The 13,762-nt window shown below is 41.4% G+C and overlaps 1 protein-coding gene across 7 annotated transcripts in view; it reads left to right on the plus strand.

Annotated features, from left to right (window-relative positions):
• Positions 1–13,762, plus strand: part of LOC138740925 (uncharacterized) — a 290,457-nt gene that overhangs the window by 139,608 nt on the left and 137,087 nt on the right. For all 7 annotated transcript variants that reach the window (XM_069894271.1, XM_069894280.1, XM_069894261.1 and 4 more), the window contains 3 exons: positions 3,015–3,227; positions 6,926–7,138; positions 10,706–10,918. In XM_069894271.1, coding sequence (XP_069750372.1) covers positions 3,015–3,227; positions 6,926–7,138; positions 10,706–10,918 — 639 coding nt within the window. The remainder of the gene's footprint in view (positions 1–3,014; positions 3,228–6,925; positions 7,139–10,705; positions 10,919–13,762) is intronic.

Here is a 13,762-nt window from a genome sequence, read left to right on the forward strand (position 1 = left end):
GGGCCTCTTGATTATTTTCAACTCTGTCTTGAATTTCCTCAGAGAATGATCTGCAGTTGTTTATTGGAAGGATGTCAAATGTCAATTGAATTTGTTGCTTCTGTTTTTTCTTCACATTTCCCACAAATACCTAACATAGAATGGGACCGGCCATTCATCCCAATATTTGTGCATATATATGTAAAAGTACACCACAACAATCTAATTTTCTCTCACCTAGATACCTCAACATATTTTCACACCATCCATATGGCCATCATGGATGATTGTCACCATTCAAGGAAACCCCCTCACCGTGAGTGGCAAATCTTTCCAGGACTCCACAAATATTGGTGTCAAAAAACATATCTCGTTCAACTCCTCTGAACATTCCTCCACTCAGCAGAAACAGATGTCCTTTCGTAAATGGTTTTGGTATTGTCACACCAGGTAGCAAAATACTCAATGATTAAAATAGAAACATAGAAATAGGTGTAGGAGTAGGCCATTTGGCCCTTCAAGCCTACACCACCATTCATTATGATCATGGCTGATCAGTACTCGGTTCCTGCTTTTTCCCCATACACCCTAATCTCCTCGGTGGCAAGGGCCAAATCTAACCTACACTTAAATATTGACAGGGAACTGGCCTCAACAACTTCCTGTGACAAAGAATTCCACACATTTACCTCTCTCTGAGAGATGAAAATTTTCCTCATCTCAGTCCTAAAAAACAACCCTCTTATGGCCGCAGTTGTTTACGAGATATATCTGTTTTGTTCTGGTTTTTCCCCAGCATTTAAAACAACCTTCCTGCGTCTAATCTGTCTAAACCCTTAAGAATTTCATGTTTCTATAAGAACCCCCCTCAATCTTCTAAATTCCAGTGAATACAAGCCTACTCTATCCAACCTTTGTTCTTAGGCGAGTCCCTCCATCCCCAATATCCACCTAGTGAACCTTCTCTGCAACCTCTCAAAGGCAAGGATATCCTTCCTCAGATAAGACGACCAAAACTGCACGCAGTACTCCAGGTGTGGTCTCACCAAGACCCTGTACAGCTGCAGCAGGATCTCCCTATTCCTGGACTCAAATCCTCTTGCTATGGGAGCCAACATACCATTCGTCCTCTTCTCTGCCTCCTGCACCTGCGCGCCCACTTTCACCGACTGATGCACAGCAACACCCAAGTCTCGCTGTATCTCCCCTTTTCCTATACAGATAATAATCATCCTTTTTCCTGTTCTTACCTCCAAAGTGGATAACTTTGCATTTATCCACATTATACTGCATCTGCCACGTCTTGGACCACTCGCCTAACTTGTCCAAATCACCCTGCTCTCTCCTAGCATCCTCCACACAGTTAAACCTGCCACCCAACTTTGTATCGTATGCAAATTGCGAGATACGGCTATCTATTCCAACATCTAAGTTGTTGATATATATCGTAAACATCTGCGGCTCCTGCACTGAGCACTGCGGTACCCCACTACTCACTGGCTGCCATTCTGAAAACAACCCATTTATTCCTACTCTTTGCTTCCTGTCCCTCAACCAATTCTCTATCCAGCTTAATACCGTACCTCCTATAATGTGCTCTTTAAGTTTATCTGCTAGTCTTATCAAACGCATTACTAAAGTCCCGATATGCCACTCCCACTGGTTCACCCCCATCCACTCTACTGGTTACATCCTCAAAAAACTCTATTAGATTCGTCAGACATGATTTCCCCTTCACAAAACCATGCTGACTCTGTGCGATGATTACACTACTTTCCAAATATTCTGCAATTGCATCTATAATAACCAATGTCAGGCCAACTGGTCTATAGTTTCCGATTTCTCTCTCCCTCCCTTCTTAAAGGGTGGGGTTATGTTGGCCATGCTCCAATCCTCAGGAACTAATCCAGTATCCAAAGAGGTTTGAGAAGTTATCACCAATGTATCCACTATTTCCTGGGCTACTTCCTTCAGCACACTCGGATACAGACTATCAGGCCCCGTGGATTTATCCGCCTTTAATCCCTGCAATTTAACTAATACAACTTCTCGACTCACAATTATTTCCTTTCGTCCCTCCGTCACAATAGATCCCAGATCCTGAATAATTTCCTGGATATTAGTTATATCTTCCTTGGTGAAGACAGATCTAAAATAGTCATTCAGTCTGCCATACCCTTGTTCCCCATCATCAACTTACCCGTTTCTGTCTGCAACAGACACACATTTGTCTTAACTAACCTCATCCTCTTAACCTATCAATAAAAGCTTTTAGAGTCATTTTTTATGTTCACTGCCAGCTTCCTCTCATAATCCCTTTAATAATTTTGTCATCCTCTAGAACTCTGAATTTCTCCCAATCATCAGGGATATTATTTTTTTTGGCTAATTTGTCAGCTCATTCTTTGGATTTGACACTCTCTCGCATCTCCCTTGTTATGCACGGATGCGCTATACTCTTCGATATATTCTTTGTACAACCTGGGATGTACAATTTCTGCACTTCCTCCAAGCTATCCTTAAATGATTGCCATTGCATTTCTACTGTTAGTGCTTTTAGTACCATTTGCCAATCTATTTTAGCCAATTCACATCTCATACCGTCAAAGTTACCCATCTTCAATTTCAAAATCTTTGATTATTCATAAACTTTTGTTCCTCTGTGATTTCATCTCTCATCCTCTGACTCTCCCAAGGAAAATCCCAAAACCTGTTTTCCTTGCTTCATCCGACATGTGCTCTGACCCAGGTGCATTCTATTGAAACTCATCTCAATCCATTCCAAAGCAAGTACCCCTTTTCTGCAGTGATAAACCGGTACTGAAGACAATATTCCAAGGGTGGTCAACCCATTTTTTATGGAGCTGCATATTAAGTCATTGCAGATGAATACAATTTTCAAAATTTTAATAGGGATGTATTCTCTAATTTATTTCTCCAAAATCCCATATTCTTCATCAAGGACAAATTTCCGTGCTTATGTATATTGCACAAAGTGAAAGACCATTAACTCAATCTCATTACTCTGTCTCCAGATCAGACAATTGTGACTTCTTCAGGAAAATCTGCCCTCTGTAACTTCACTCCACGTATGGACAATTTTGAAGTTCTGAAATATAAAGGAACCTGTGAAAGTACCACCAGCACCGTCGAAACCGCAACGACTGCATCAATAATTGCAGTATCTCCAGCACCAACAGCATCTTCAATCTGTACCTGTGAAAATGACGGACAAAAAATGCCAGCAGGTAAGTGGATCAGTTACCTTGGCGGAGTTTTATGATCCATTGAAAACAGATCGACAGCAATATCTGCTTCCAACCAGAGTTGAATCTCCACATGATTTAGGTTGTCAAGATGATCCCCAGTTCATGATTTCAGCAGTATGTCCACACAGTGGAAATGCATTTCTGTGTAGGTTCAGGCTGAGAAAGTTAATTTACTAGAAATTAAACATTGCATAATTTCAAGTGAAGTCTTTTCATTGAAACTGATAAACATCTGGACTCGTGATTTATACGGCCCTCAACCGAAACATCGTCATTTAAAATTCTGCACACCCAATAAGTCAAGGAACATAGCTCTAATCATTGCAAGTTGTTGGTGCAAAATGAATGGCCCCTGCCTCTCTCTTAGAAATCTTGTTGAGCTTCCATCTCCATGATTCATAGTGTGAACCTAGTCAAGCCATTCCAGGAGACACTCTCATCGCCTGCGTATTATCATTCCTTGCATAGAATAATGATTGTGAAATTGTCACATATCCTCCACTCCAAACACTGCAACAAATCTCTTCTCTATCTCTTCTGAACTCCTGTGATGTCAGTTCTTCGAGTTGACAGTGATGGTCTCACAGACTGGTTGACCAAGTCCTGCCTGTCCACGTTATTTAATTGAGAGCAGCTCAGTCAGCAGGAACTATTTTGGCCAAAGAGTCTCTTGTTTATTTTCAACTCTGTTTTGAATTTCCTCAGAGAATGATCTGCAGTTGTTTATTGGAAGGATGTCAAATGACAATTGAATTTGTTGCTTCTGTTTTTTCTTCACATTTCCCACAAATACCTAACATAGACCAGCCATTCATCCCAATATTTGTGCATATATATGTAAAATTACACCAGAACAATCTAATTTTCTCTCACCTAGATACCTCAACATATTTTTACTCCATCCATATGGCCATCATGGATGATTGTCACCATTCAAGGAAACCCCCTCACTGTGAGTGGCAAATCTTTCCAGGACTCCACAAATATTGGTGTCAAAAAACATATCTCGTTCATCTCCTCTGAACATTCCTCCACTCAGCAGAAACAGATGTCCTTTTGTAACTGGTTTTAGTATTGTCACACCAGGTAGCAAAATGCTGAATGATTAAAATAGAAACATAGAAATAGGTGTAGGAGTAGGCCATTTGGCCCTTCAAGCCTACACCGCCATTCATTCTGATCTTGGCTGATCAGTACCCGGTTCCTGCTTTCTCCACAAACACCCTAATCTCCTCGGTGGCAAGGGCCAAATCTAACCTACACTTAAATATTGACAGGGAACTGGCGTCAACTACTTCCTGTGACAAAGAATTCCACACATTTACCTCTCTCTGAGAGAAGAAAATTTTCCTCATCTCAGTCCTAAAAAACAACCCCCTTATGGCCGCAGTTGTTTACGAGATATACCTGTTTTGTTCTGGTTTTTCCCCAGCATTTGAAAGAACTTTCCTGTGTCTAATCTGTCAAAACACTTGAGAATTTTATGTTTATTTAAGTTCCCCCCCTCAATCTTCTAAATTCCAGCGAATACAAGCCTACTCTATCCAACCTTTGTTCTTAGGCGAGTCCCTCCATCCCCAGTATCCGCCTAGTGAACCTTCTCTGCAACCCCACAAAGGCAAGGATATCCTTCCTCAGATAAGACGACCAAAACTGCAAGCAGTACTCCAGGTGTGGTCTCACCAAGACCCTGTACAGCTGCAGCAGGATCTCCCTACTCCTGGACTCAAATCCTCTTGCTCTGGAAGCCAACATACCATTTGTGCTCCTCACTGCCTCCTGCACCTGCATGCCCACTTTCACCGACTGATGCACAGCAACACCCAAGTCTCACTGTATCTCCCCTTTTCCTAAACAGTTACCATTTAAATAATAATCCTTTTTCCTGTTCTTAACTCAAAAGTGGATAACTTTGCACTTTTCCACATTATACTGCATCTGCCACATGCTGGACCACTCGCCTAACTTGTCCAAATCACCCTGCCCTCTCCAAGCATCCTCCACACAGCTAACCCTGCCACCCAACTTTGTATCATCTGCAAATTGCGAGATACAGCTATCTATTCCAACATCAAAGTTGTTGATATATCGTAAACAACTGCGGCTCCTGCACTGAGCCCTGCGGTACCCCACTAGTCACTGGCTGCCATTCTGAAAACAACCCATTTATTCCTACTCTTTGCTTCCTGTCCCTCAACCAATTCTCTATCCAGCTTAATACCATTCCTCTTATAATGTGCTCTTTAAGTTTATATGCTAGCCTTATCAAACGCATCACTAAAGTCCAAATATACCCCGCCCTCTGGTTCTCCCCATCCTACTGGTTACATCCTCAAAAAACTCTATTAGATTCGTCAGACATGATTTCTCATTCACAAAACCATGCTGATTCTGTGCGATGATTACACTACTTTCCAAATATTCTGCAATTGCATCTTTAATAACCAATGTCAGGCCTACTTGTCTATAGTTTCAGATTTCTCTCACCCTCCCTTCTTAAAGGGTGGCGTTACGTTGGCCACCCTTCAATCCTCAGGAACTCATCCAGTATCCAAAGAGGTTTGAGAAGTTATCACCAATGTATCCACTATATTCTGGGCTACTTTCTTCAGCACTCTTGGATGCAGACTATCAGGCCCCGTGGATTTATCCGCCTTTAATCCCTGCAATTTAACTAATACAACTTCTCTGCTTACAATTATTTCCTTTAGACCCTCCGTCACAATAGATCCCAGATCCTGAATAATTTCCTGGAGATTAGTTTTGTCTTCCTTGGTGAAGACAGAACTAAAATAGTAATTCAAACAGTCTGCCATACCCTTGTTCTCCATCATCAACTTACCCGTTTCTGTCTGCCACAGACACATTTGTCTTAACTAAACTCATCCTCTTAACGTATCAATAAACGCTTTTACATTCATTTTTTATGTTCCCTGCCAGCTTCCTCTCATAATCCCTTTAATCATTTTGTCATCCTCTGTAGAACCCTGAATTTCTCCCAATCATCAGGGATATTTTTTTTTTGGGCTAATTTGTCAGCTCATTCTTTGGATTTGACACTCTCTCGCATCTCCCTCGTTAGGCACGGATGCGCTATACTCTTCGATATATTCTTTGTACAACCTGGGATGTATATTTTCTGCACTTCCTCCAAGCTATCCTTAAATGACTGTCATTGCATTTCTGCTGTTAGTCCTTTAAGTACCATTTGCCAATCTATTTTAGCCAATTCACATCTCATACCATCAAAGTTACCCGTCTTCAAGTTCAAAACCTTTGATTATTCATAAACTTGTGTTCCTCTGTGATTTCATTTCTCATCCTTTGACTCTCCCAAGGAAAATCCCAAAACCTGTTCTCCTTGCTTCATACGACATGTGCTCTGACCCAGGTGCATTCTATTGAAACTCCTCTGGATCCATTCCAAAGCAAGTACCCCTTTTCTGCAGTGATAAACCGGTACTGAAGACAATATTCTAAGGGTGGTCAACCTATTTTTTATGGATCTGCTTGTTAACTCATTGCAGATGAATACAATTTTCAAAATTTTAATAGGGATGTATTCTCATATTTTTTGTTACAAAATCCCATTTTCTACATCAAGGACGAATTTCCGTGCTAATGCACATTGCACAATGTGTAAGACCATTAACTCATTATCATTGCTCTGCCTCCAGATCAGGCGATTGTGACTTCTGCAGGAAAATCTGCCCTCTGTAACTTCACTCCGTGTATGGACAATTGTGAAGTTCTGAAATATAAAGGAACATGTGAAAGTGCCACCAGCACCGTCGAAACGACAACGACTGCATCAATAATTACAGTATCTCCAGCACCAACAGCATCTTCAATCTGTACCTGTGAAAATGACGGACAAAAAATGCCAGCAGGTAAGTGGATCAGTTACCTTGGTGGAGTTTTATGATCCATTGAAAACAGATCGACAGCAATATCTGCTGCCAACCATAGTTGAAGCTCCAAATGATTTAGGTTGTCAAGATGATCTCCATTCATGATTTCAGCAGTACGTCCACACAGTGGAAATGCATTTCTGTGTAGGTTCAGGCTGAGAGAGTTAATTTACAAGAAATTAAACATTGCATAATTTCAAGTGAAGGCTTTTCATTGAAACTGATAAACATCTGGACTCGTGATTTATACGGCCCTCAACCGAAACATCGTCATTTGACATTCTGTACACCCAATAAGTCAAGGAACATAGCTCTAATCATTGCAAGTTGTTGGTGCAAAATTATTGGCCCCTGCCTCTCTCTTAGTATTCTTGTTGAGCTTCCATCTCCATGATTTATAGTGTGACCCTAGTCAAGCCAATGCAGGAGACACTCTCATTCCCTTGCATAGAGTAATGATTGTGCAATTATCACTTATCCTCCACTCCAAAACTGCACAAATCTCTTCTCTGTCTGTTCGAAACTCCTGTGATGTCAGTGCTTCGAGTTGACAGTGATGGTCTCACAGACTGGATGACGAAGTACTGCCTGGCCAAGTTATTTAATTGAGAGCAGTTCAGTCAGCAGGAACTATTTTGGCCAAAGGGCCTCTTGATTATTTTCAACTCTGTCTTGAATTTCCTCAGAGAATGATCTGCAGTTGTTTATTGGAAGGATGTCAAATGACAATTGAATTTGTTGCTTCTGTTTTTTCTTCACATTTCCCACAAATACCTAACATAGAATGGGACCGGCCATTCATCCCAATATTTGTGCATATATATGTAAACGTACACCACAACAATCTAATTTTCTCTCACCTAGATACCTCAACATATTTTCACACCATCCATATGGCCATCATGGATGATTGTCACCATTCAAGGAAACCCCATCACCGTGAGTGGCAAATCTTTCCAGGACTCCACAAATATTGGTGTCAAAAAACATATGTCGTTCAACTCCTCTGAACATTCCTCCACTCAGCAGAAACAGATGTCCTTTTGTAAATAGTTTTGGTATTGTCACACCAGGTAGCAAAATGCTGAATGATTAAAATAGAAACATAGAAATAGGTGTAGGAGTAGGCCATTTGGCCCTTCAAGCCTACACCGCCATTCATTATGATCATGGCTGATCAGTACTCGGTTCCTGCTTTTTCCCCATACACCCTAATCTCCTCGGTGGCAAGGGCCAAATCTAACCTCCACTTAAATATTGTCAGGGAACTGGCCTCAACAACTTCCTGTCACAAAGAATTCCACACATTTACCTCTCTCTGAGAGAAGAAAATTTTCCTCATCTCAGTCCTAAAAAACAACCCTCTTATGGCCGCAGTTGTTTACGAGATATATCTGTTTTGTTCTGGTTTTTCCCCAGCATTTAAAACAACCTTCCTGCGTCTAATCTGTCTAAACCCTTAAGAATTTCATGTTTCTATAAGAACCCCCCTCAATCTTCTAAATTCCAGTGAATACAAGCCTACTCTATCCAACCTTTGTTCTTAGGCGAGTCCCTCCATCCCCAATATCCGCCTAGTGAACCTTCTCTGCAACCTCTTAAAGGCAAGGATATCCTTCCTCAGATAAGACGACCAAAACTGCACGCAGTACTCCAGGTGTGGTCTCACCAAGACCTTGTACAGCTGCAGCAGGATCTCCCTATTCCTGGACTCAAATCCTCTTGCTATGGAAGCCAACATACCATTCGTCCTCATCTCTGCCTCCTGCACCTGCACGTCCACTTTCACCGACTGATGCACAGCAACACCCAAGTCTCGCTGTATCTCCCCTTTTCCGAAACAGATACCATTTAAATAATCATCCTTTTTCCTGTTCTTACCTCCAAAGTGGATAACTTTGCATTTATCCACATTATACTGCATCTGCCACGTCCTGGACCACTCGCCTAACTTGTCCAAATCACCCCGCACTCTCCTAGCATCCTACACACAGTTAACCCTGCCACCAAACTTTGTATCGTATGCAAATTGCGAGATACGGCTATCTATTCCAACATCTACGTTGTTGATATATATCGTAAACAACTGCGTCTCCTGCACTGAGCACTGCGGTACCCCACTACTCACTGGTTGCCATTCTGAAAACAACCCATTTATTCCTACTCTTTGCTTCCTGTCCCTCAACCAATTCTCTATCCAGCTTAATACCATACCTCCTATAATGTGCTCTTTAAGTTTATCTGCTAGTCTTATCAAACGCATTACTAAAGTCCCGATATGCCACTCCCACTGGTTCACCCCCATCCACTCTACTGGTTACATCCTCAATAAACTCTATTAGATTCGTCAGACATGATTTCCCCTTCACAAAACCATGCTGACTCTGTGCGATGATTACACTACTTTCCAAATATTCTGCAATTGCATCTATAATAACCAATGTCAGGCCAACTGGTCTATAGTTTCCGATTTCTCTCTCCCTCCCTTCTTAGAGGGTGGGGTTATGTTGGCCATGCTCCAATCCTCAGGAACTAATCCAGTATCCAAAGAGGTTTGAGAAGTTATCATCAATGTATCCACTATTTCCTGGGCTACTTCCTTCAGCACTCTCGGATACAGACTATCAGGCCCCATGGATCTATCTGCCTTTAATCCCTGCAATTTAACTAATACAACTTCTCGACTCACAATTATTTCCTTTCGTCCCTCCGTCACAATAGATCCTAGATCGTGAATAATTTCCTGGATATTAGTAATATCTTCCTTGGTGAAGACAGATCTAAAATAGTCATTCAGTCTGCCATACCCTTGTTCCCCATCATCAACTTACCCGTTTCTGTCTGCAATAGACACACATTTTTCTTAACTAACCTCATCCTCTTAACGTATCAATAAAAGCTTTTAGAGTCATTTTTTATGTTCACTGCCAGCTTCCTCTCATAATCCCTTTAATCATTTTGTCATCCTCTAGAACTCTGAATTTCTCCCAATCATCAGGGATATTATTTTTTTTTGGCTAATTTGTCAGCTCATTCTTTGGATTTGACACTCTTTCGCATCTCCCTTGTTAGGCACGGATGCGCTATACTCTTCGATATATTCTTTGTACAACCTGGGATGTACAATTTCTGCACTTCCTCCAAGCTATCCTTAAATGATTGCCATTGCATTTCTACTGTTAGTGCTTTTAGTACCATTTGCCAATCTATTTTAGCCAATTCACATCTCATACCGTCAAAGTTACCCATCTTCAATTTCAAAATCTTTGATTATTCATAAACTTTTGTTCCTCTGTGATTTCATCTCTCATCCTCTGACTCTCCCAAGGAAAATCCCAAAACCTGTTTTCCTTGCTTCATCCGACATGTGCTCTGACCCAGGTGCAGTCATTGCAGATGAATCCAATTTTCAAAATTTTAATAGGGATGTATTCTCTAATTTATTTCTCCAAAATCCCATATTCTTCATCAAGGACGAATTTCCGTGCTTATGTACATTGCACAAAGTGTAAGACCATTAACTCATTATCATTACTCTGCCTCTAGATCAGGCGATTGTGACTTCTTCAGGAAAATCTGCCCTCTGGAACTTCACTCCGTGTATGGACAATTGTGAAGTTCGGAAATATAAAGGAACATGTGAAAGTACCACCAGCACCATCGAAACCGCAGCGACTGCATCACTAATGACAGTATCTCCAGCACCAACAGCATCTTCAATCTGTACCTGTGAAAATGAAGGACAAAAAATGCCAGCAGGTAAGTGGATCAGTTACCTTGGCGGAGTTTTATGATCCATTGAAAACAGATCGACAGCAATATCTGCTGCCAACCAGAGTTGAATCTCCAAATGATTTAGGTTGTCAAGATGATCCCCAGTTCATGATTTCAGCAGTATGTCCACACAGTGGAAATGCAGTTTTGTGTAGGTTCAGGCTGAGAGAGTTAATTTACAAGAAATTAAACATTGTATAATTTGAAGTGAAGGCTTTTCATTGAAACTGATAAACATCTGGACTCGTGATTTATACGGCCCTCAACCGAAACATCGTCATTTAACATTCTGCACACCCAATAAGTCAAGGAACATAGCTCTAATCATTGCAAGTTTTTGGTGCAAAATTATTGGCCCCTGCCTCTCTCTTAGAAATCTTGTTGAGCTTCCATCTCCATGATTCATAGTGTGACCCTAGTCAAGCCATTCCAAGAGACACTCTCATCACCTGCGTATTATCATTCCTTGCATAGAATAATGATTGTGAAATTGTCACATATCCTCCACTCCAAACAATGCAACAAATCTCTTCTCTATCTCTTCTGAACTCCTGTGATGTCAGTGCTTCGAGTTGACAGTGATGGTCTCACAGACTGGTTGACCAAGTACTGCCTGTCCACGTTATTTAATTGAGAGCAGCTCAGTCAGCAGGAACTATTTTGGCCAAAGAGTCTCTTGATTATTTTCAACTCTGTTTTGAATTTCCACAGAGAATGATCTGCAGGTGTTTATTGGAAGGATGTCAAATGACAATTGAATTTGTAGCTTCTGTTTTTTCTTCACATTTCCCACAAATACCTAACATAGACCAGCCATTCTTCCCAATATTTGTGCATATATATGTAAAATTACTCCACAACAATCTAATTTTCTCTCACCTAGATACCTCAACATATTTTTACTCCATCCATATGGCCATCATGGATGATTGTCACCATTCAAGGAAACCCCCTCACCGTGAGTGGCAAATCTTTCCAGGACTCCACAAATATTGGTGTCAAAAAAAATATCTCTTTCATCTCCTCTGAACATTCTCCCTCGTTAGGCAGGGATGCGCTATACTCTTCGATATATTCTTTTTACAACCTGGGATGTACATTTTCTGCACTTCCTCCAAGCTATCCTTAAAAGCAAAATGCTGAATGATTAAAATAGAAACATAGAAATAGGTGTAGGAGTAGGCCATTTGGCCCTTCAAGCCTACACCACCATTCATTATGATCATGGCTGATCAGTACTCGGTTCCTGCTTTTTCCCCATACACCCTAATCTCCTCGGTGGCAAGGGCCAAATCTAACCTACACTTAAATATTGACAGGGAACTGGCCTCAACAACTTCCTGTGACAAAGAATTCCACACATTAACCTCTCTCTGAGAGAAGAAAATTTTCCTCATCTCAGTCATAAAAAACAACACGCTTATGGCCGCAGTTGTTTACGAGATATATCTGTTTTGTTCTGGTTTTTCCCCAGCATTTAAAACAACCTTCCTGTGTCTAATCTGTCTAAACCCTTAAGAATTTCATGTTTCTATAAGAACCCCCCTCAATCTTCTAAATTCCAGCGAATACAAGCCTACTCTATCCAACCTTTGTTCTTAGGCGAGTCCCTCCATCCCCAGTATCCGCCTAGTGAACCTTCTCTGCAACCTCTCAAAGGCAAGGATATCCTTCCTCAGATAAGACGACCAAAACTGCACGCAGTAATCCAGGTGTGGTCTCACCAAGACCCTGTACAGCTGCAGCAGGATCTCTCTATTCCTGGACTCAAATCCTCTTGCTATGGAAGCCAACATACCATTCGTCCTCCTCACTGCCTCCTGCACCTGCACGCCCACTTTCACCGACTGATGCACAGCAACACCCAAGTCTCGCTGTATCTCCCCTTTTCCTAAACAGATACCATTTAAATAATCATCCTTTTTCCTGTTCTTACCTCCAAAGTGGATAACTTTGCATTTATCCACATTATACTGCATCTGCCACATCCAGGACCACTCGCCTAACTTGTCCAAATCACCCTGCTCTCTCCTAGCATCCTCCACACAGTTAACCCTGCCACCCAACTTTGTATTGTATGCAAATTGCGAGATTTGGCTATCTATTCCAACATCTAAGTTGTTGATATATATCGTAAACAACTGCGGCTCCTGCACTGAGCACTGCTAGTCACTGGCTGCCATTCTGAAAACAACCCATTTATTCCTACTCTTTGCTTCCTGTCCCTCAACCAATTCTGTATCAAGCTTAAGACCATACCTCCTATAATGTGCTCTTTAAGTTTATCTGCTAGCCTTATCAAACGCATTACTAAAGTCCCTATATGCCACTCCCACTGGTTCTCCCCCATCCACTCTACTGTTTACATCCTCAAAAAACTCTATTAGATTCGTCAGACATGATTTCCCCTTCACAAAACCATGCTGACTCTGTGCGATGATTACACTACTTTCCAAATATTCTGCAATTGCATCTATAATAACCAATGTCAGGCCTACTGGTCTATAGTTTCCGATTTCTCTCTCCCTCCCTTCTTAAAGGGTGGGGTTATGTTGGCCATGCTCCAATCCTCAGGAACTAATCCAGTATCCAAAGAGGTTTGAGAAGTTATCACCAATGTATCCACTATTTCCTGGGCTACTTCCTTCAGCACTCTCGGATACAGACTATCAGGCCCCGTGGATTTATCCGCCTTTAATCCCTGCAATTTAACTAATACAACTTCTCGACTCACAATTATTTCCTTTCGTCCCTCCGTCACAATAGATCCCAGATCCTGAATAATTTCCTGGATATTAGTTATATCTACCTTGGTGAAGACAGATCTAA

Source organism: Narcine bancroftii, chromosome 1 (genome assembly GCF_036971445.1).
Source record: "Narcine bancroftii isolate sNarBan1 chromosome 1, sNarBan1.hap1, whole genome shotgun sequence".
Taxonomy (NCBI): domain Eukaryota; kingdom Metazoa; phylum Chordata; class Chondrichthyes; order Torpediniformes; family Narcinidae; genus Narcine; species Narcine bancroftii.